This window comes from Sardina pilchardus, chromosome 1, assembly GCF_963854185.1.
Source record: "Sardina pilchardus chromosome 1, fSarPil1.1, whole genome shotgun sequence".
NCBI lineage: Eukaryota > Metazoa > Chordata > Actinopteri > Clupeiformes > Clupeidae > Sardina > Sardina pilchardus.
In genome coordinates, this window is record NC_084994.1 from 49,244,622 (window position 1) to 49,268,169 (window position 23,548).

The window sequence follows — 23,548 nt, forward strand, 5'->3', positions numbered from 1 at the left end:
ACCCCACAGAGCAGTGAAGTTCAACTCTGATTAAGTGTGGAGAGGTGGTATTGTTGGATAGCCTCTGCCTATTACAATAAAAGTGGGAACTTCACCACGACAAACTATAGTCAGATGTGCAAGTGCAAGCATGTGAGAACTTTATTAGTTATACACAGTTATTTTTTTCTAAGAGCATATTTTGTTGTTTTCTGGAAAATTTGACAAATATTATTGTCCACAAGTCATTGTCAATGTTGTGAAACACTGAAATGTCAATTGTGTGTAAATTCTTAGAATGAGTGAGTTATGGAGTTATGGGGCTACTGTTTTTCAAAACAGAAATTGTTTGATTAGAAAACATCAACATGCACTCAAGCAAAAAAGGGGCTGGCCTTCAGAAAGAGAGATTGTTCCTACCGTTTGCCCTAGTATTGCTTTCCTCGGTCCAAAAAAAGGATTGTAAAACCGGATTTATTATTTGGTTACATTCAGAAGTTTTTGCTGATGCTTTGCTGAAATTATGTTGCTCTATTAACTCTGAACAGAGATGGGCAGTATAGAATGTATTTAAATATATATATCTAATCAATTTTGAGTAATTTGTAGATACAATTTAATTTGCAACAAATTACTTTAAGTGCTTTAAGCATGTTTAGTTGAAATGCTTAAACCAGATTTTCACAAACAACACATATCCCAAGGTCTAAACGTGTACAATTTTATAGCTGCACACTGGAAGTTAAATTCCTTGTGCTTGGTTGGGGATTTTCCACAGCAAACAGACCTCTCACTGGCACATGCAATAAGTATTAAAATATCAAACAACCTAAAATATTAACAACAAAACAGGATCTACAACTTTACTTTTACAGCAACAACAACACAGATGCCTTTGTGGGTAGTGGGCACTGTGTGTGTACTGTATTTCACTATGGGGTTGTCAAGCAGACATCTTCCTTCAATCGGGTCTCATTGATTTATAAACCCATGGCACCTCCAGATGGCTCAACAGTGTTGTCTGGCAGACCGACACCAATCATATTTCATATTGAAGTTAGGTTTCATGTCAGTACCAGAGACAAGCACGAACACACCTGAAGATATGATGAACTGCTTAATAAATCACTCTCAGTATACTGGTGTCACACAGGATAAGGGTCCCTCAGATGAAGTAAAGGGGATGCCAACACAAACACCTTGTGACTTTGTCACATTAAACAGGTTAATTCACTGCAGTCATTGAGGGCCTCCTCAAATTTGCTCAGAGATATTAGGCTGCATGAGAAAGCAAGTTCACTGATGGCACTAAAATATAAAGAATTACACAAATTTGCTCTAGAATTGGCACTATATTACATCAAAAATACTTCTGGATGACTGTGAACACAAACTGGACTTATGCAACTGAGAGTCTCTTAGGGTGGAGTCTGTTATGTTTTTCAGGTTAGCCCCTAAACTGCATAAATAAGGGTTAGCCTGGAAAATACCCAACAGTTACTACTTCATTGGGGAAGGTAGGGCAGACAGAAATGGTTGTGTTTATGTCAAGTCAAGTCAAGTTTATAGGTCTAGTGCATTTCATAAACAGAGGTCATTAAATGTGTTTTACATAAACAAAAGCAAATGGTAATAGCTAATAAAAACATAGGAGAGCAATAATGAAAAAGAATAGTTTGAAAAGTAAATAATAACTAGAAAATAACACAAAAGGGTCAGTTTAAAACATATATTTAAAAGACATAAAAAAGATATTTAAAAGACATTAAAACATCAATATAGAATGATTACTCAGTGATAGTGACAGTCAAACACTCAACGCACTATATGGTGTTTGGTGGAAGTGGTCCTAAACTGTGCGCATACATATCCTTTCAGGGTCAAAGTGCCCAACCACTGGACTCGATTAGTCCTCATCGTGGAGTATTAACACCCAATATATTTAGAGAAGTTTTAGAGAAACCCGGTAGAGCTGTAAAGAACAAGCCTCACACTCTGACTATGCCCAATCTGTCAATCTGGCCAACTGGAACACCAATAGCACTCATAGTAGGCTACTTTTGCTCATTGGTTTTCCGGCGGTCCACCGGGTTGCTGGCAAATGGCCCATCATTTTGCCACTCATGATCCTAACTCTTTTACTATGAACTCAGTTATAATTCTTCTTTCATTTTAGTAACACCAAGTAACACTTCATGTATCTTCTAAATATTCACAACAAGTGATGGGTGGTCGACGCCACCAGCCAGTGGTCAGACAAATCTAATTTTGCAATCTAGGAGGATACATAATGTAATGCTTAAGTGGGAAAAGTCTGCATTAAGCATAGGCTAATTTTAGGCTAATAACAACATAAATAACAATAGGCTATCAAATCAACAATGAAAATAATGAGCTTTTATGTAAACAAAACAAACAAAGGGCCTACAACTCTGTAAGGGAATTAATTATCAAATAAATGTAGGTCAGCAGATGAGTCTTTCATCGCTTAGGCCTATTGGAAGTCCCCAAACTAGTACAGCCGACAGTAGCCCTAGTTCTAGTCTACAGTAGAGTTGAGTTGTCTAATATTTGCCGTCTTTCATTTTACTGTCTATTCCTGCACCCGGCTCTGCACCTTCCTAGTCTGTCCTAGCGCGTGAAGTCGTTTTTTCACTTGATAACTACATAATAGGGTGCATTGCCTCTTTAAGACAATTTTGCACCTCACCACACATCATTCTGACGTATAACACAAACAGGAAGTAGACGGCACTGTGATTTCTGCTTTTAGCAAGACGGCTAGTGTGAAGGGAAACTGAAATAACTGTTTGTTGGTTCCAGCATTGAATCGTCATAATGTCTCAAGATCCTTGGTAAGCATGTCAAGACGGAACACGAAAACACAAGATACTGTCAACCAAAACTCCCCTTTAGGGTCCCCTTTAGCATGGTCAAGTGCATGCTAGCTTGCCATCGGTATTACCTGTCTAGTTTAGCTAACGTTAGAGAATCCATTATCCTTTGGGACAAGCAAGGTATGCTAGTGACTGGCTTTTCAGAGAAACGATAGAACGAGCTGGGCAAGCCAGACAAATCTTTTCGCATTTATGTTCATTTATCAAGTGGATAGATACTCATTCCAAATATTTTGCTAAGCTAACAGCGTCTCTTTGTCATCCATGTAGTGTTAGAGTTACCTTGAATTAGCTCGCTGAGGTTTTAGTGGTTACTTATCATCCAGTTGATCTCTTAATGTTATCTAGAACTTTCTCTTTTGCCAAAGCAGAACTCAAGGAAGTGTTCTAAGGAAATATGCTAACATTTGATGACAAAGAATATGGACTTCTACTGTACAGCACTCATCACATGACCATGCATGTAGCATGACAACCTTGTGATCATGATTGAATTCTCGAGGAATTGTTAGTTGAATGTCGAGACCTTTTACAGTTCATGACCTATGGCCTGATACACTCTGTGTGCACTTCGCTGGGATTTAAATGTTACAAAACATGCTGAACACAAATATTTCCCCCCATACTTTTAATGAGGTGAAGTAAAATAACTAAGACTTCTGTACACAATGGCTGTATCTTAGCCTTTACAGTCACGTTTACTACAGTTATTTGCAATTCATGAAAACAGTGTTGAGTTTCAATGTTTGTTCTGTATTCACAACACAGAGTTCCATACCATACACATGGATCATGTTATTTTGGTCTGATCAAGTCATACACGAGAACGTTATTAACCAAACCATATCTATTACACAGGATACAGAACTATGACGCCACATGCCGCCTGGCTCAGGAGATTGCTGAAAATATTCATGAGCGCAACAGACAGCAGAGGACTGGAGGGAACACAGCCAAGGTGTGCACGTCTATCCTTCCACGAACATTTGCATTCCTTTGCATCACATTTCCTGTTCTCCACAGATTCTTTTAACGTCGCTGTTCTACGTGCTTGTTTCTTAACTAATGGTGAGAATGGCCTGTTCCCTCTTGTGGTCCAGATTAACATGACGCTGCGAGCGTCCTTACAGAAGCTGAAGCAGAACATAACACAGCTGAGGGAGACTCTCATCCGGGCCTCCTCCCAGCGCCGCATGTATCCTTTTCTCAGTCCAGTGTGCTCTGTTGTTGGATGTCCGTTGTTTCAGTTTCACTGCCCATGCACCGTGTCAAAACATTACTTTAACATAATTATTTGTGCAGTTTGATGGATTTTGTTGATTCTAGAGGTTTCTCACAGCCAGTCCATCCCAGGCTTGTTTGACTCTTCCCTAAATATTTGTGACATGAATGTTTTATGTCGCAGATTTGCTTATTTGTATCGAAGGCTTGGATTAACAGAATGCTATATATAACAAAATTGCTATTTTATTGATACAGAAACAGGTGTAGCCTGTATAGCCTGTGGCCGGTTAGTGAGTGATTTTCAATACCACTAGAGGGCAGTACACTGCTATAAAGTAGATCACATGACTGACAGTGAAGAAATCTGTCTGCTGATCTTTTCCCTGACATGTAGGCTGATTGAGTTTCATTTAACACACACACACACACACACACACACTCACACTCACACTCACACTCACACTCACACTCACACTCACACTCACACTCACACTCACACTCACTCACACTCACACATTCACTGACACTCACACAAAAAGCTACTGCTACAGTGGAAAGTGTCAGTGTATGTGTGTGGCATTTCTTGGCTGAAAACTTGCTCAGAATGCTTGTATTGGCCCTTTATTAATATAGTAGTAAACACATGGAAATGATAATTTCTAGTAATTCAACTAGTAATGAATATAATCATTTTAAATTAATCTACTAACTTTATATGTTTTTCATCATAGTCTTTGTTTCACAAGACTTTGTGTTCTTGTCTGGAAACTCCTGATTTCAGTAATGCAAACCTTACGGTCACCTTACAGCCTACAAAACACCTCCAGCAGGGGAGCTCCAGAATTGATCCACAAAACAGAATGAGTCTGCAGGGAAGATGCTGTCTCATTCCACCCAATGCTGCAATTCTGCTGGACAGCAGCATTTTTGCAACTTTTAGCAACTTTTAGCAAAGAACAGGATTTTTACAGGAAACACATCCAATTAGTACATATTTTTATAATATTATAATTAATCTTGTATAATTAATTTGTCCAAGATATGTCTAAATTATATCATTGCTATGAGCTAGCCCAAGGAAAATATTCACATTCTGATTAGTAAGCGCTTGTGAATTCTGTCGACCATCTAAGTCTTTCTTTTTTTCCCCAAAATGGAATATTCCCCCTTGTTTGCATCTGCAGTCCTTGACATGCATACCTCAGTATTCAGTCAGAAGCAGACAGAAGACAGAGCCTGCTGGACAGCCTATTGACCAAGGAGAAGCAACTTCTGGCCACATTCAAAGGAGAGATCTCGGAGGCCGAGCCCGCCAGGTAAGACCCCCACCATGCCCCTCCAGCTGCCTGTGCCATCTCTGTAGACTGCAGTAGCTGACATGTTTTCTGTGGTGGTCTGTGCCTGTGGACCACTAAAAAAGGGTTTCAGTAAATAACTTAACAGACGTCGGGTTTTCCACATGACCCCTGCTCAGCCGTGCGGTCTGACCCCTGCTGGGCCAATCGGAAGTCTCTCTCTCTCTCTCTGGCCTTTCCAAGAGGCTGCCCCTCCGACCAGCCACTTCATTAGGGGAGCCGAGGCGCTGATCACACGCTTGGCACCTCCCGAAATGAGCATGGGGAGTCTGTTTGGTGCGAGGGCACACACACACACACACACACACACACACACTCACTCACACACGCTCACTCACACACACTTACACATATACACCTGTCACACATGGTCAGATCAGTTTACAGTTTATCACTCTCCATTGAGTCTACATCCTCCTCCAAAGGGGAGAAATCAAAGCGCCGTGTGCCACCGGCTATATCCTGAGTGCGTTTATTGCTGCTAATCTAAGTGACAGCTCCGAGCAGGGTCCAGCAGCACAACACCGTCGTTCTCCCGCGTCAGGCTTGACCTGCCCACCTCAGGCGCCCAGTGTTTGTACGGCCAGGGAAATTGCCGCTCTCCGACCACCGACATGGACTTCCTGTGTCTAGTTCCTGTCTCCCTTTTTTTATTTAAAGTAGGAGAGGATCTAACTCCGGCGATGTGGCAGGATCGCGCTCTGTTAATAACTCTCGGGCCAAGAGGTTAATGCACAGCTTTTACATGGTGGGCAGGGCCGATCGGCGCCGTGGGAGCCCGCTGCTTTCTATTTAATGCCGGGCTGAAATGAGGATCAATCACTCACTGATCAAATGGGGGGAATTCAAAGGCATCTTTTTTTTCTTCTTTTTTTACAGGGCTTATCCGCGCCTGCTCCTTTTGTACAATTTTACAAAAGGAAACCTGCTCCGCTCCGCTCGATTCATCCACTTAAAGTGTGTGTGTGTAGGGTGGGGGGTGGGGGGTGGGGGGCAGCTCTGCTTTAATCTTTTTATGGACGGCGTACCAGTTGTGCTGGGAGTTCTGTAACTGAATCAGATGGCAGCTAATGAAGTACATCGTTTTAGCCTCATCATGTGATCCAACTGTTTAAAATTGGTGTGTTTGAGGAGGGGGGGGAAAAAGTTTAGCCTACTACTAAAAAAAGTGGAGGTTGAGAGGAAGGGGGATGGGTGGGAGGTTAGGAGATGGGGCTCAGTGTGTGGTCTTTGTCTGGGAGTTGGTGGGTATTAGCCTCGCTTGAATAACCTGAACTATTTCTGCCCCCCCCCCCCCCCCCACACACACACACACACCCCGACCCCTCCCTGGGAAGGTGTGTGTAGTGTGGGGGGAGTTATCACATTCATGAAACAATACGTTTGTGAAAGATTAGCCACTAATCAAGCTCAAAGAGACATGGCGCCGATGTGTGAAGGCTCCGGACAGCTCTGGCCGACCCCTTCCCCGGCATCCCCTCTTTTATATTTGATCATGATGCGGGACATCGTAATTAGTTTAAATCGCGGGGGCCCCCCTTCGGGAAACCTGCGGCCCTTTTTTCTGTGCGGCCACGCTCTGGTGTGACGCCTCGCCGAGATCCGCCCGCTGACCCTGGCAGCCGCAGTGGGAGGTTAATTGGATAAAACTTTAATCTTCACGCTGGCGAGACGCGGCCCGAGGAGGAAGTGGAGCACCGCCGCCCAGCGCGAGAGTTACCAAACATGTCAGAGAGATTAGTGCCAACGGACGACCTCGCCATCCCACCCGGCCGTCCCACCCGCCCGCCCGGGATTAATGGCACCTCTGAGCGGGAGAGAGACAGCACCTCAAATAGCCTGGAATTGCCTCCGAGCCCCACATGAGAGGCAGAGGCAGTGGAGAGGAGAGGAGAGGAGAGGAGAGGAAGGGAGCTCCCTTGAAGTGCTTTGTGGATTAGCCTGTCCCAAACAGGCAGTCGGGCTGCTGCAACTCATGTGGATTTTCATAGTCGATTAATCTGTCGATTATTTTTTTCTCAATTAATCGATTGGTTGTTTGAAAATGGTGAAAAAAAAGTTGATCAGTGTTTCACAAAGTCTAAGATTATGTCCTCAAATGCCTTGGTTTGTCCACACTCCCAAAACAAATGTTTTTGAGTTTACTGTCATAGAATAGTAAATATTCAAGTTTAGAATATCTTTTTAAGAGATTTTTTTGTTCTCTTAAAAATTACACAAATCGATTAACCGATTACCAAAATTGTTGATGATTAATAGTTGACAACTAATTGAGGAATCGATTGTTGCCACCATACCAAGGAACATTTCAAAGGTGGAAGGTTCATTTAGACACAAATTTGCTTATTTTGTTGCGTATTTAATGTACTGCTTGCTTGGAAGCTTAGGTTTGTCTCTGTGAAACAACAGAAAGCCAATAGGACGGATTCCCTCTGATTTGTCTCGAAACATGAAGAAGATATTCTTCACATTTGATTTTAAAAAGATGTGAGCAGAAGGAAAGAATGTGAAAAGTTCGCTTCTTTATAGCTCGCATTGTGTTCTTGCCGGAAACGGTTGCCACAACAGCGGTAACCCCGCGCCCCCCTTCACCACGCTGCTTACAGCTGTTGACCACTGGCCCCATTAGCGAAGGGTACGTTCTCCGCTGCGTGTCTGTGGCGTTGACTCGGCTCTGACCAGCAGATGACACGGCGCTGTGAGGAGACCCGGAGCCCTCGCCGCAGCACGGCCCTGGGGTCCGGCGGCACAGCTTGTCTTCGTTAGAACAAGAATAGCGCGGAACCGCAGAACAGTCGTTCTCGCTGCTGCGAGCCTCGTCAGACGAGAGGCGCGGCCGGGCGGCCCCCCGAGGCCTCGCGCTCGTTAGGCGGCCTGTTTACATGCGCTGAGCCCTCTGGTTGTGTTCGGTGCGTGTGACGCATCGCCTCTGCCTCCTCTTGTGGATCACAGTCCCGGTTGACTAAATAAACATGCTCTCTCTCTGATCTTAAACACCATTGGACAACACTGTCAGCGTGTGTGTGTGTGTGTGTGTGTGTGTGTGTGTGTGTGTGTGTGTGTGTGTGTGTGAGTGTGTTGTGTGATTGTAAAGTGCTTTCGTTTATTTTCTAGAGCACATATGTGTTACACATTTGATTGTTTTCATTGTGATTGATTGCTCAATTGTAGTGACTGATCGGAGTCTGTGCTGCGGTTTGCCTACGTGCACTTGTGTGTCCATTTGTAGCGTGTGCCTTGAGCATTGGTGATCAGTGTGTGTGCCCATGGTGACCCTTGGTCTGCTTGCCTTCTGTGTGTGTGTCTCCAGGACAACGCTGATGTCCAGTGGGGGCGGGCAGGGCGGCGCGGTGAATCCATGGCTCGTCGACGAGACGGAAGAAACACGTGGTCTCAACTTTGGGGAGATCAAACAGCAGCAGCAGCAGATCATCGAAGGTTTGTTTAGACCGATCCCACAGATAGATGTCCCCCGATCCCACAGATAGATCTCCCTGTGTGTGTGTGTGTGTGTGTGTTTGTTTAGACCGATCCCACAGATAGATCTCCCAGTGACACACTTACTAAGGGCTCAGCTTCAAGTCGTGTAATTCACATTTAAATGAATATTGTCTGAATATCTGACAGTAATAAAGTATCGATTTCAAAAAGGTCAACTAACTTCTCAAAGATTTACATCATTCAAAGTTTCTCTGCATACATTAGCTCTACTTTAATTCTGGCCGAACTTTCTCAGAGATGATTCTCGGAGATGATTGCCTATTTACTTGAAACGTCTTTTAGTTAGTTTGATGCTAATGTGGGTTCATTTGAGTGTGACACTAGTCATATGGGAAGGTCAGTATCTCAATAATCCACTAAAAGCCTTCAGATGGTTGTAATATTGTAAGTGGATGTATATTAGGCCTTCGTGCTTGCATGCACGCACACACATATGCACGCACACACGCACACACACACACTCTGACACACTCAGTCAAATAACTGGCCCTGCCAGCAAGAATAATGAGCACAGTTGCCTTCATGGGGGGTAAAGTGCAGGATGACTCACTGGTGGTAGGTTGGCTGCCCTGTAGTGTCACAAGTCCAGCTCAATGCCCTGTCATCCCCAAATGGTTTCCTCGTGAAATCACACAAATTGCTTCCTCCTTGCAAATGGCTTATTTGAGCAGGAATTTGTGTACTTCTGTAGTGTTATTCCAGCCCCCCTCCAACAGAGACCCCACATTTCTGAGAGCTTGTGTGTGTGTGTGTGTGTGTGTGTGTGTGTGTGTGTGTGTGTGTGTGTGTGGATTTGCATGCTGATAGAATCCGACCTTGGCCCAAGTAGAGTGGCCACACTAACCTATTCAGCAGATCTATGTTCTCAACAAGAGATGGCACATCTTGCCTCATTCACCCGTGTTTGAAATCATCATCACACTGACTACATTTCCATGCACACCAAATTCCGATTTTATTCGGAATAATGACAATATTCCGATTGTGCATGAGTCACGAGAACACCTTATTCCAGCTGCCATAAGGTCATATTCTGAATCACCGGAATAACACCCCTAGCATATGCCTCTTTTAACCGGAATATTGTGGCATGGACACACATTAGTTGGAAAATGTCCATTTCAGAATATTAAATTCCATTACGGTATCTTGGAATTTTGGTAGCTTGTTTTGACGCCCTGACACTTGGCAAACATAGCGAAAATTGAGCCAAAATGTTTGCACTTCTAGTGTGAAGACGAGGTCAATTTTTAGGGTCAACATTTTTATGACGTTTTAAGATGGAATTTATCGATGGGTGGGTGATAGATGAAGAATGGGTGAAAACCTCTCAAAGCGACCTAATATAAGGCTAAAATAACAAAACAATAGCGGCTCTAATCTGGCCAAATACGCCCATTTTGCTGTCATGAATGGAATTCAGGGGCAGAGACAGTGGAGACGTCATGACGCAGATACTTCTACTGCTTGTCGCTCCCTTATTCAGCACAATTATGCTGATTAGCATTTGAACGGGAATATTCCGACTCTGTTACACATGGAAGCATCTTGTTCTAAATATCGGCATAACCAGAATATGGTCCTTAATCGGAATATTGTTTGCATGGAAACATAGTCAGTGTCAGGCTGTGCTCAGAAGTGTTGGTGCTGAGGCCTTGTCCCTGGTGTGCTCTCCTCCACAGCCCAAGACGCAGGTCTGGAAGCCCTCTCGGCCGTCATCAGCCGACAGAAGCAGATGGGTCAGGAGATCGGCAACGAGCTGGACGAACAGAACGGTAAGGACACGATAATGGTGTTCACTCACCACCACTGTAGGAGAGACGTTTCTGCGTCGGAAAACAATTAGAATCTCGAGTGTGGTCAGAAAGTGTGTCCCTCACCCCCAACGACTTCCCCCTGACACAGACCGAAATAGAAAGCGCAAAATACAGATGGAGCAGCGTTCTGTTAATGAGGAAGAGAAAGTCATGCGGGCGGAATCTGTGAGTCATGAGACCCTCCGAAATCTGCACTTCCTGCATCAGCTCGGCCCCTAGGGTCAGCAGAGTGAGCAGGTCTCTCCTGCAGCAGGCCCAGTGAGAGTGATCTACTGTGTGTGTGTGTGTGTGTGTGTGTGTGTGTGTGTGTGTGTGTGTGTGTGTGTGTGTGTGTGTGTGTGTGTGTGTGTGTGTGTGTGTGTGTGTGTGTGTGTGTGTGTGTGTGTGTGTGTGTGTGTGTGTGTGTGTGTGTGTGTGTGTGTGTGTGTGTGGAAGACAAGCAGAGGACAGGTAGAGAGGAAAGAGTAGAAAGAAAAGAGTGAAGTATAACAGCGCTCTCCGGGAGTCTGTGTCGTCCTCCTCCTCCACGCGCTGGCCTGAATCCCATAAATACCGCCCGGTGTCACATGAGGCTGCCCGCCTCCGCTGCGTCCCTCCGGCTGGTCACCTGTCCGTCCGTCCGCTGGTGCCGTCACAGCTCGGACCCTCTCACGGTCACCCCGACACCCAGGACCGCCGGACAGGAAAGACACAGCCGTCACGCGGCCACATGAATCACCTCCTCTGCCCTTTTGACCTCAGATCTGGAATAGTCGTATGTCAGGCCTCGTCACTAGCAGTTTGTCAAAGTGAAATGTCCAGCGACGGTCCAGACATCTGAGACAAATGGGACCGTGATTAAGGATGGGGAGCGAGAACCCCGACTAGGGTCCAGCCCAGATTAGACGGACTATAGAGACCACATGAAGTAATGCAGTGCAACCTCCAAAGGTCTCTTAGATCATCCCCCTCTGGCCGCCTCATAGCTAATTACACACAACAATTATCAGTGAATTATTGTGTTGTTGTTGACGTGTAATGGTCATTATTTCTCTCACACTCACCATAAAATACCGTAAATGACTTGGAGATCGTATGACAATTTATGAGAAGGAAACAACGGCATGTTCGTTTCTTTTGGGGTTGAAACAACCAGTACACGCCCCCTTTCAATAGAAAGGTTTCCTGTGGGAGAGTTCTAGATCACAGATTGGATCTTAAATCATGATCGTTGGTTGAGAATGTGGAAACACTGTCTGTTTTCAACAATCCTGGCCAGTAAGTGATTTCAGATTGAACTCTCTTTGCTAATGTGTCTAACGGAGCGAATCATGAGGTGACAGGAGAAGCTCTCACTTTGCTCAAAGTCACTCTAGCACACACCCACGCGCACATACACATGCACACACACTCACACGCACACCCACACACATACACATGCACACGCACTCACACGCACCCACACACATACACATGCACACGCACTCACACGCACACCCACACACATACACATGCACACACACTCACACGCACACCCACACACATACACATGCACACACACTCACACGCACACCCACACACATACACATGCACACGCACTCACACGCACACCCACACACATACACATGCACACGCACTCACACGCACATGCACACACACACACACACATGCACACACACACACTCACACGCACACCCACACACATACACATGCACACGCACTCACACGCACACATGCACACACACACACACACGCACACACACACACACACACACACACACTCACATGCATGCACATGCACACACACACACAAAGGCACGCACACACACAAACGCACACACATTTATACGCACACGCACGCGCGCACACACACACACACACGCGCACGCACACACACAAACACACACAGGCAAAGAAAATAGGAATTAGGCAGCAGAGAACAGGACAGCCGATGAGAGAATACAGTGTGGAGTTCATAAGTTCCTGGTTGCTTTTCTTGGCATGGCACAGGTGCACTACAATGGCACAGCCCAGGGGATCAGCATAATTACAGTGGCCTATTCATCTAAATGGTGCTTTTCTTTCTCCTCCGAGCGCAAACGTGATGACATGATTGGTGTTCTCCCTGAAGAGCCCAGACTCAGGCCCAGTGGAGGTCCTCTCTCTCTCTCTCTCTCTCTCTCACTCTCTCGCCCAGCGCCGGACAGAAGGGCCGACCACGGGCCCCGCTCCGCAAAACACCGTCCTCTTATCCGCTCCGAGGTCTCGCAAAAGTCCTCGCGAGTATCCTGCGCGCCGAACGGAGATCGAACGCGACTGTCATTTGACTGCCGAGTCCCTTTTTTTTAGGCACAGTTGTCACTCGTCCAGCTCGTCAACTCCAATGGCGCGCGCTGAGCGCGGTGACCTTGGGACTGGAAGTGAAACGCCGCGCTGCTGGGAAAAGGAGCGGCTCTCAGCCTCCACACGCCGCCACTGATCCACCTCGGCGATTCAGAGAGAGAGAGAGAGAGGGAAAAAAAGGGTAGAGGGGGATTGTTTTAGCCGGCTCTCCTTTTCCCCATATTGAGCGAGGAGGGGGGGTGGAGGGTGCGGGGGGGGGGGTCGTTTGCCTTAATGCTCCAGCGCGTGTCTCTGCTCTCCGGCCGGCGGCGCATGGCGTCAGTGTTTCCAATAACAAGAGAGTGGCAGAAGAGGACGGTGGGAGTGCTGTAACTGAGCACGCAGCGGCCCCGCCGCAAGTGAACACTTCAGGCCTGATCGAAAGTGGCTCTGCTGCTCTACCATGCAGTCCCACCAGTGCCCTTTGGCTCGCTGCGGGCGCACAGGCACGAGCCCTTTTCCAAAAGAGCCGCCCGTCATAGTCATAGGCGTTGTATCATAGTCCTGCTGGAGCTATGAAAACCTATACGGGGGAAAAAAAGGTTTTAGTCAGGGCTTTTGAAAAAAAAATTTAATTCTTCTTTTAATTATTTTTGATGACTTTTGTTTTGTTGTCTTCAGAAGTAGTCCAGCTAACCTGCTTAGCAGAGAATAAACTCAGTTGAGAGACAGAGAGTGCTTGTTTGCTGGTCAGCTCACAGCTCTGTGCCTTACTGACCCCCCCTGCCACCACAGTTTCAAATGTACATGGCTGCATGTAGAGTTCACAAGGTGCAGCGATGCAAAGCCCATTACTCATCAGAGCCAGTGTTGCCTCACCCCCCCCCCACTCCCCCCCCCCCCCCCCCCCCATGCTCCCTGTGACTTATGGGAAAGATGTTGGCTCCTTGAAGCATGGACACAGGTGGAAACAGCGAGGATATATCACGGCGGTGGCTGAGAGGAGTTCAAACGCCATCCTGCTGACCGCTGCTGGCGGAGGGGAGTGATTTAGAAGTGGGGTGGTGGGTCCCACTGCCCCCTGGGTGGAGCAGGAGAGGGGGTGGTGGGGGTAGTGGGGGTAGTGGGGGGGGCACAGCCCTGAAACGGACGTCTGTTTCTTCCACCATGCTGGCTCTGGGGCAGACTCATCATGCTGGTAAAGCACAGTGAGTCAGACTGCCTCAGAGGGAGCAGTTGTAGCAAAGCTGTAAAAATATATATTTGAAATTGATTCAGTGTAAATTAGCAGGCAGATATTTTCACTGTCGTTTTACTGCTTAATAAGTGGTAGCCCTCCTGATTGGCCTGACGAAGTGGTTCGGTCGGAACTGTCGGCACTCCGATACAGCCTAGTGAATGTAGATTTTTTAAAGGGCAGGTTTCAGATGGCCCTGAAATAAAATTCTTCTGTTTCTTGGGTAATGGCTTCAGACAGCTTTGGCATATGCTGAGCTTCAGACTTTGTATTAAGTGACGGAGTCAACAATGTAAGAAAGAAACTGGATAGCATAATGCTTCTGGAGAGAAGAGGGAAATGGATTTAAGTTATATAAAGATGGAATGGCTAGACTCTGGTTTTGATTTGACAGTTGCCCGTAACCTCTTTGTCCTTTTACCGCGTCTAACATCTCATCCACCCGGCCGCCCCATCTCTCACAAAACATCTTTTTTTCCCCTGTGTTCTCTGAGATTGCAGTCCTGCCGCTGTTTCCCTATAAATAGATTAAGTTCTTTGCGGCAGACCCGTCCCTGAGCTGAGCTACGTTTGGCTGGCTGTACTTTCACTCCTTTTTTGGGAAGGGACCTGTGCTGAGGTGAGAGGTTAAGGTGACTAGCCAAGCAGAGAGAGCGAGAGAGAGAGAGAGAGAGAGAGAGAGAGAGAGAGAGAGAGAGAGAGAGAGAGAGAGAGAGAGAGAGACCCTCCAGGACCCTCTTCTTTTTCTGCTCCTTTGTTTTGTACAGAGGGCATGATTTAAATTTTGACTGTCAGAAGCTAAGAACAAATCTGTGGTTGATGTTTTTAGCAAGGTCCCACCTTCGACAGTTTTAGAATATCTTACTAGCATAGATAAAACAATATCTAAACTTCTCTAACACATAATTGTATAATAGCTGCTGAATTTACTTTAAATTAAACAGCAAGAATGACGAAAATGGTGAATTATTAGTAACAGTGAACAATGTATCTAAAAAAATTCCCAACAATCTGAAGCCCAGATCTCCTCAAGGTAGACTTATGGCCCCAGTAGTCCAGGAGGGGAAAGCTTCATGTGAGCTGGAAAATAACCTTTGGCATCACCCAGCTTTAGAGAGTGCCGATCCGTTTGTCCGAGGCTGGCCATCAGAGCTTGATTAGACGGGGGGAGCGGTGAGGGATCGGCAGACGGGATGAGAGAGAGAGAAGAGCAGGAAGAAAAGAACACTGAAGCTCAAGTAGCATTTGCCTCTATTGGTATCGAGGCTTTTGTTTGTCTTCATTAGAAACTCTGTTCTTTGCCAGAGGGAGAATTGTGTCAAAACAATAGGTTAATCCAAACATGACAAAAGGAGTTGGTTTGTCCAAACATACAAGAAGGAATTGGTTTATCCAAAATAATGGGTTTGTCTAAACATACTTCACCTGTGCCTGGAGATATTTTTTTCAAACCTGTTCAAGTTTACAGCTGTAATGAAATCATTCAAAACTGTTCCCTGAAAATAATAATGACTCACTGTGCGCACGCTATCTGCAGCTACACTTGTGTTGCATAACAACGCTGTTTTGTTTTTATTTCCAAATTCAGTGTGGCAGAAAATAGTCCTCTGTGTATAACTAAAATGTCTTCTATCAACTTGGTGTAGCTTTTTAGCTGCTAAGATCAACATAGTTTCACTTTATTAGTGTTGATGTTTCTCAGATTTTGGCCTGGAACAATGACATCAGCCCATGTCAGCACAGGGTGAAGTCCTCGAATTATTAGTGACTGACAGCCTTGTAAAAGTCCTCCTTATGGAGGAGGGGGGGCTTACTCCGCTTGCTCAGCTTAGGTAAGCTAGGTCATCGGAAGGTACAGCGACTTTTCCATGTCACTGGCAGAATTAGGAGAGAAGGTTACTTTCTGGGTAATCGCTAACGCACACTTGCGCTAGGTTTTATAGACATGTAGCCAGTATGAGGGACTATATGGCAGATCGCTTACATGGTAGGTTAGGCACTTTAAGGCCAGTTGATGTCTATATTAGAACAGACGTCTAGCCCTGTTTTCTGATCGGTCTGGTCATTATAGGCCTCATCGGTGGCTTTTCATGGTAGATTTGGACCAATCAAACGGATAGATGAGTTCATATATTTTCCACACACACTCTCTCTCTCTCTAGGCCGTTTGATGTTATTTAATCAACATGAGTTTCCAGCTAAGCCAGCTCCTCAAACTTCCCCACACATAAACCTTTCACAGGAATTAGTCACCGTTCTCCGGTCCGCTTTCCCCCCTCCACCTCTTTTTCATATTTTATAAATAGACTTTTGCTCCTACGACCACTCCAGCCAGTGCACTCATGCGTCAGGTATGCTAGCGATGACCTCTGTGCATGCTCACACCTTCTCTGTCTGTTTCTTGGAACTGATGCCGCCACTGCCAGGCAGCGGTATGTCCACATCATTTTATGAGCAGAGCGGTATTTTTGTCCAGCGTTTGGATGGCATCAGCTCGTTTCATAATGCGGAGAGCAGCAGCGCCTCGTGCGTATTTGAGACCTTCTGCTTTTTTCTCTCTGGGTGTCAACACCAAAAGATGACTGAAGAGCTCAATACGCGGCTGTCAGTAGGTATCCGTAAGGATTGTTTATGTGGGATGGACACATGTGCTGGAGAACTCTGTAATGTTCCTGTGGCTTCATGCATGAATAGAAAGTGTATGTTTTACCAAACAGCTGGTTTCTGTGTTAATATGCGCTGCTAGATCAGCATGTTTAGAGTCCTAATGAGCGGCAAATAAACAGTTCGCCGAAATAAAGGGTTCATGTCGTCGAGAAGACAGTGACATCATCAGGGGGCGGTCCCAGAGAAAGGCGCTCTTGTTCGAAGTTTCAGAAACCGTCAACCGAACAAATAAACCATCCTAATGGTCGTGTTTAGCATTCGCACAAAGCCGCTGCATAGTCCAAAATTGATTTATTGGCGGCCCTCTTTGCTCCAGCTGTGCCTAATGCATTAATGCCTCTCCTTTATTCAAAACATGGAAGTCGGGAAGAGAAGTTACGGAGGGCGTCGTGTGCTTTAAACTGTGTTGGGAAATTGCAAAAGCTAAATGTGATCAAAGCGCTATACTGTACTTTTGACAATGCTAGTAATCAAGGGTATGAATGAGTAACTACACAAATAATTTATCCATTTGTGCTGTGGGGCAGTATTCCTTTGTGGCAAACCTTAAGTTATGTCCTATAATGTTACTGACCCCATTAAATGATAACGACTTTGCTGGCACAAAATGAGTTGTGTAAATAGTTCGTAGTAGTTTTTATTGATAATCAGGTATTGCTAATGAAGAATGTCCTCTTCCAGTTTTTCAGTTTTATGAACTATATTGAAAATATCATACACACAACTCTAAGAAGCCTATTTAACTTGAATTTCACCAGAGGTAATGTAAAAGTAGTTGGACTTGTTTACATTTTGAAAATTTTACTTGTCACTTATTTGGTCTATTGTCATGTCATCATAGATTACATTTCATATTTTACGTATTAAATGACATTTTCCCTATGTTGCTTTCGAATACCTCGCTTGATCCACCTGCCAGATTCATTTAAAAGTTATGTGTTTGGATTTGTATCACCAGCATATCCAACATGTCGTGGACTTTATATATACTGTATCCTGACTCCAGTCTGCAATCATAACGTTGCTTCCTCAAATCAGACCACAAAGTCCTGGCTCGTTTAGAGGAGCTCAGGGAGCCAGAACCGCCAGGGCCATCAGCTGTCCCTCTGACGATCCTCAGCGCTTTGTGCTCATATTCAGAGAGTCAAGTCGTCCCGGGTCAGCGGCAGTGCCGCGGTTCCGTCTTGGCAACCTTGGCAGAGTTCATGCCTGGCTTGAGATGGAAAAACAGCAGAGAGCAGAGAGCTCTAGGCCATATCCAGTGTCTCATGGCCATGATGCAAGGCTGTGTGGTGGAGGCACGTCTGCAATAGAGGCAGCAGATCTTTCCACAATTTTTTTTTTTTTTCTAAAATATTTTTTATTTGAAATATTGCCCTCTTGCTCCTCCATCTTAATCAGCCGTGAAAAGTCTTAAAATGAGCGGTCTGACGGCATAGTATGAATTCATTGGAAATATTTTTGCCTTTTTTCAAACTCTGTTCACTTTTAGTCCTTCCATTGTTTATGTGCCTTCTTATGAGGACATTTTCTCTCTCAGCACTGAGAAGATCCAATAGCTTTTAAACATAAAGTTCTCTCACTGACAGGGCCTGCGTTGAGACGAATAAATGGAGTTTAAGGAGGGTCTAGCCACTGTGCCACTCCCCAACTGACAGCTTCCTGTGATGAAGTAAGAAAAAAACAAGCGCTGTGTGCAACAGGGAGGGATTCCCTGGTTGCCATCTTAGGGAAAGACCCACTATCCATCAAACCCCATTCCCAAGCGCTGTCGGCACTGCCCTGGTATCTGTCTGGGTGAGGCGCTGTGTCACTTGGCGGGGCCTGGCGCCGGCGGTGACACTGCGGGACCTCTGCTCTCTCAGCCGAACGGGAGCTGATGAATGGGCATAGAGGGAGACCCAGACGGACGCATGTGAATGGGCCGGGCTCAAAAGATCGGTGCGAAGGTGGCACCATCAATCACCTCCCCTTAGTCTCCCAGCAGATGGACACTGCCTTTTTAGACTGTGGCATTTCTTCGCAATCCTTCAGACTGGGGAAAAGAAAGAAAGAAAGAAAGAAAGAAAAACTACGACACAAGAATTTGCGAGTCGTTTGTAATTCAGAGGCACAGTTCGCACACGGCCGCTTTTCTGAGACTATTCTGACGGCTATTTTGACGGAGATGTGCAAAGGTCAGGGCGAGATAACAATGCACTGCTGCAGCTGGAAAGGGACGCAGCCACGGCGGCGCTGGATTCATGTGCAAAAGAGTTTACAAGCCAATGTGATAAAAGTCACGATTGATTAAGTCATGTTCTTTTCATTGTCTTCCAAGTGCAGAACTGTCTTCCCTGCTCTTCCAGTTGTACCCCAACAAGCGAGCCATGTCCATTAAGGAGATATTGCGATTGGGGTCTCGTGGGTGCTGCCAGTAGTGGTTTCTGGACCCAAAAAAAGCTACATACCAAAATGACTGTCTAAATGTTTCCGCATGTGGTCGGTCTGGCCGGATGCCTACTGACTGAATCTAGTTCGAGCTCTGATTTGGCAGCTTCAGACGTCTCAGACAATGGAGCAAACCTGTTCACGAATGGCACTGCCCTGGAGCATTGTCACCGGCTGGACATTTTTGTTTAGCGATTTCAATCCACAATGGGATGATCTCTGACAGGGAGCCCCCTCAAACACCTTTCTCTCGGATCGTAAATCACCTTCTAATCCTTCTCTAACGCAGGCCCAGAACTCCTCCAAGGGCTGTCCTGCTTCCAGAACAGCAACGATATTTGGGAGCTGGACCACAGGCGTGTTTTCGTTTCTTTGAGGTCGGAGGAAAAGTTAACTTGCTGGATAGTTAATCGAGTTCCCATTGTGACCACAGAATGGAGGCTTGATATGTTTGTTAAAGTGAGGTGGGGGTGAGGACCGTTTGCAGATTTCTGAATATCTCTTTTATTTTATTTTTATGGATGCCATAAAGCTTCTAGGAGGTATTCTTGCCGGCCAGGCCACAGTCTGCCTCGGTGGATCTTGGCTTTGATTTCCCTGGCTACATCTGGAACGAATGTGGGCTTGTGACAGTTGTTAGCAGCAAGGCCCACATTAAAAGCTAGTGGCAGGAATTCCCAGACGCCAGGAAGAAGTGATCTATAGCTCCGCAAACGATGTGGCCGCGGAGGCAGAGCGCGGTATAAAAACGAGACCCTTTCACACCTCTCGCGCTCGCATTCCTCTCGCGTGTTGGGACAAATGTCAGAAAATGGCTGAAAGGAAACAATCTTTTGCCTTGTTACCTTTTTTGGCACCGGGTGCCAGAAGTTACACACTGCCGACGCAGGCAGGTGCTGGCACATTCATGGGCGTGAGTGATAGCGGGATTCACACATAAAACCTTTGTAATTTGCAGCGGAATACGAAAGAGATGACAGATTCAAAGTGGGTTGTTTTCACAACACACTGAGGAATTGAACAGGCAGAGCCATTGGCTGCCCTAATCACAGCCCCTAATGGTAATTTAGTGTTCTTAAACAACACACCTCATTTCACAGTGAGTCTGTGAAAACTCCCCTGCCTCCTGATGTGTCTGCTGCACTGACAGCAGACTGGAGGATCAGATGGATGGAGTGGGTTAACACGGTTGGTATTGCAGATTGCAACTTGATTTATTTCTCCTTTAAGTTTTTCCTCTAGAGAGAAAGCATTAACAGGGTATTGCGGAAACCGCAAGCAGAATTTTGGGAAGAGAAATACCCCAAGTCTTCGCTCTTCTGTGTTTGGGGTTGATGGGGACCCTCTCTGCTCTCTTCTTGAAGTGGCAAAACTGAAAGCTTGCTGTACTGACCAACATGCTTATTGCGGAACCCCAAGTACAAATAGACTAAATGTCTGAACATACTTTTGTCATTAAATTAGCATTTAACTCAAAATTGGTTAAGTGTGTTGCATTTCCAATAAAACGTTTCTCCTAAGCCTCAGTGGTGTGTGGTCTGAAACACACAGTGCTCAGCTCTGGTTTTCTGTCTGTGTGTCATCACCGTGGGACAGTCCAGTGCTACCTGCGCTACACTTTGATGTCATCACCGCGGGACAGTCCAGTGCTACCTTTGCTACACTGATGTTTTTCTTTAGCTTGAAGGGAGGGCCACTGCCCACCATCTATCAGTGTTTTGAGTTTTCACCACAACTGCTGTAACACAAGTCAGTTAAGCAGGGTTAGTCCAATCTTTGTCCCAATTTCTGGAGACCAGAAGAGGACTGTTTTTATGTATACAAGATATTTTTGCGGTTGGGGAGGGCTGGATCTGTTCATCTAGGATTTATGTCATTATGTTAACCCATGGAACGGTGTTAAATTAGTGCCCATGACCCTATATTTTAATATCGGCGTCCGTGTCATGTACCCACAATTTCTTTTTCCATCCCTCCACTCTGTGTCCCTCTGTTTCCTCCCATCCCTCCTCCCCTGGATTCCTGCTCTCCCTCCCCCTGTTGTGTGGGCTAGACTCGGCCAGTGCTGGACGTGGCGCTAAGCTGGGCGTTGGGGCCGAGGTGTCGCACTGCCTCAGCTCATCTGCACCTCGTCTCGTGGAGTTTTTCCCCTCTCCTCTCTCTCCTCTCTCTCTCTCTCTCCTCTCTCTCTCCTCGCTCTCTCGCTCTCTGCTGGGCCTCCGGTCCGATCACATCCAGATGTCCCCGCGTGCGCAGGCAGGCAGGCCCTGAGAGTGGGAGAGGCTCCCTGCCTCCCTCCCCAACCAAACAACCACATCCAGATTGCCTGGCAATGACGCGCTCTTTCGCAAACGATCAATTGTGCATTTTATCCAAGGGAAAGCACAAACTAATAAGCGGAGAAGAGAAAGGCGGAGAAAATGGAAAAGAAGAAAAATTGAAGCGGAACCGTGATTTCACCCGGTCACCTCTCCCTCTCTCTATCCCTTTCCGTTTCTGTCTGTATCCTAGCAAGGAGAGAGGGTAAACTATTACCGTTTGGAACAAATATGGAGTTTTGTTCCCTGAAGTGACAACTAGCCATGAATCCGTTTTGTGTCATTTTATTCAGTAATATTGTCTTCACTTTTAATGTACTCCTCTTTAGACATTTGATTGCAATCTGATCTGATTATTGGTAACTCATCTGCAGAAAAGATCAGTATAGCAATAGCAATCAGAAAATGTATCACCAAGGCTCTCTCTCTCTTTCTCACACACACACACACACACACACACACACAGACACACACATGCCCTCACACACTCAGGGAGCATATTCATGTCTCTAGCGTAGTACCTTAAAAGAAAGGCTTGCCTAACCTTCAAAGTATGTGCTCGCTCGAGCCATAAACTGGCCTTAAGGTCTTAATATAGGTTCAGTAATATTTCCCTGGAGGTCTCCCCAGATTGCATGGGGAGGGGGAGTGCGTTTGCCATGTGGTGAGGCTGCAATTTCAGCTGGCAGGTCGCTCCTGGAGCGAGGGTGGAAAGGATTCCCCTACGGTTCCGCACTACCTTGGCCCACTCTTGGCTTGGCTGTGGGAGCTGACGTGAGTGACAGCGGGTACAAATCCCCCTCTCTGTTTACTTAGCGCTAACCACTCCGGTTTGGAAGCCCGCAGCCGGCGTGCCAGAGCAGAGTTGAGTTGAGGAGGGGAGGGGCAGCGCTCCCACCAGGGCTAGTGCGGGTCATCCCGCGGAATGAGAGGAGAACCGCTCGCCTGGCCGACTCAGTGGTTCCCATGTGGCCCGGAGAAGGGTTCTCTGGAAAGCTAAAGACCCTCCTGCGCCACATGCCCCGTAAAAGTATGTTGATATCTCAAATGTGTGGTCGTGTTTGAACTATGTTTCAGGCTGATTGCTGAAGGCAGGCATTTGATTAAAAACAGAGTGCCTCCAGATCAGTCGCGTTGCGCCAAAAGTAGAGGGGCTTAAATCGTGCTTCTGACTCATCAGTCCATTATCATCGTGATTCAGTCGTCTCCGAATTTACATGAATGATACAGATTAAATGCATTAGGGTCTCATCAAAAGGCTGTTGAAAACGCATGAAATAAGTCTGTGCCGAATACGCTGTTTATGTAGCGTTTCATCTGGCTCCTGTCTCTAGTAATACACAGTCCATACTAACGCGTAGACTCGTACGCGATTACGCGAATGCCTTTAAAGCGTCGCTGGTCATTTTCCACTGATTTCATAGCCATTCCTGAGAGGCTGAGTGAGCGGAGAGAGAGGAGAGAGGAGAGAGGAGAGAGGGAGCGAACAGTTGTCTGGATGGCGGCGGCGGCGGCGGCGAGGGCGAGCGCACAGCAGGGAGTCATTACTGGTCATTCATCAGGGCTGACAGAGCAGGAGGGAGAGCGGCGAGCGCTCCAGAGAGTCTCTTAACGTTTCTATTGAGTAATGCCCCATTAGCACTTGTGTCTTTGGTGGGTTCTTGAAGGGCGTTGCACCGCGTGCGTGAGGATGTGATGAAGGGATCCCATCCGCTAGCTTGTTTGCCATCTCCCTCGACGGGATTCCCAGAGTTTTTTTGGCAGGCCACGCACGAGGCGTACACATGTTCTCTTAGCCTGGTTGGAGTCATTTGTTTGTCAA

The 23,548-nt window shown here is 46.2% G+C and overlaps 1 protein-coding gene across 1 annotated transcript in view; it reads left to right on the forward strand.

Annotated features, from left to right (window-relative positions):
- Positions 1-2,699: 2,699 nt before the first annotated feature.
- stx8 (syntaxin 8) overlaps positions 2,700-23,548 on the forward strand; it is a 43,681-nt gene continuing 22,832 nt past the window's right edge. The window contains exons 1-6 of the mRNA XM_062547912.1: positions 2,700-2,834; positions 3,735-3,834; positions 3,977-4,071; positions 5,306-5,416; positions 8,766-8,893; positions 10,639-10,731. Of these exons, the coding sequence (XP_062403896.1) occupies positions 2,818-2,834; positions 3,735-3,834; positions 3,977-4,071; positions 5,306-5,416; positions 8,766-8,893; positions 10,639-10,731 (544 nt within the window). The 5' untranslated portion in view covers positions 2,700-2,817. The remainder of the gene's footprint in view (positions 2,835-3,734; positions 3,835-3,976; positions 4,072-5,305; positions 5,417-8,765; positions 8,894-10,638; positions 10,732-23,548) is intronic.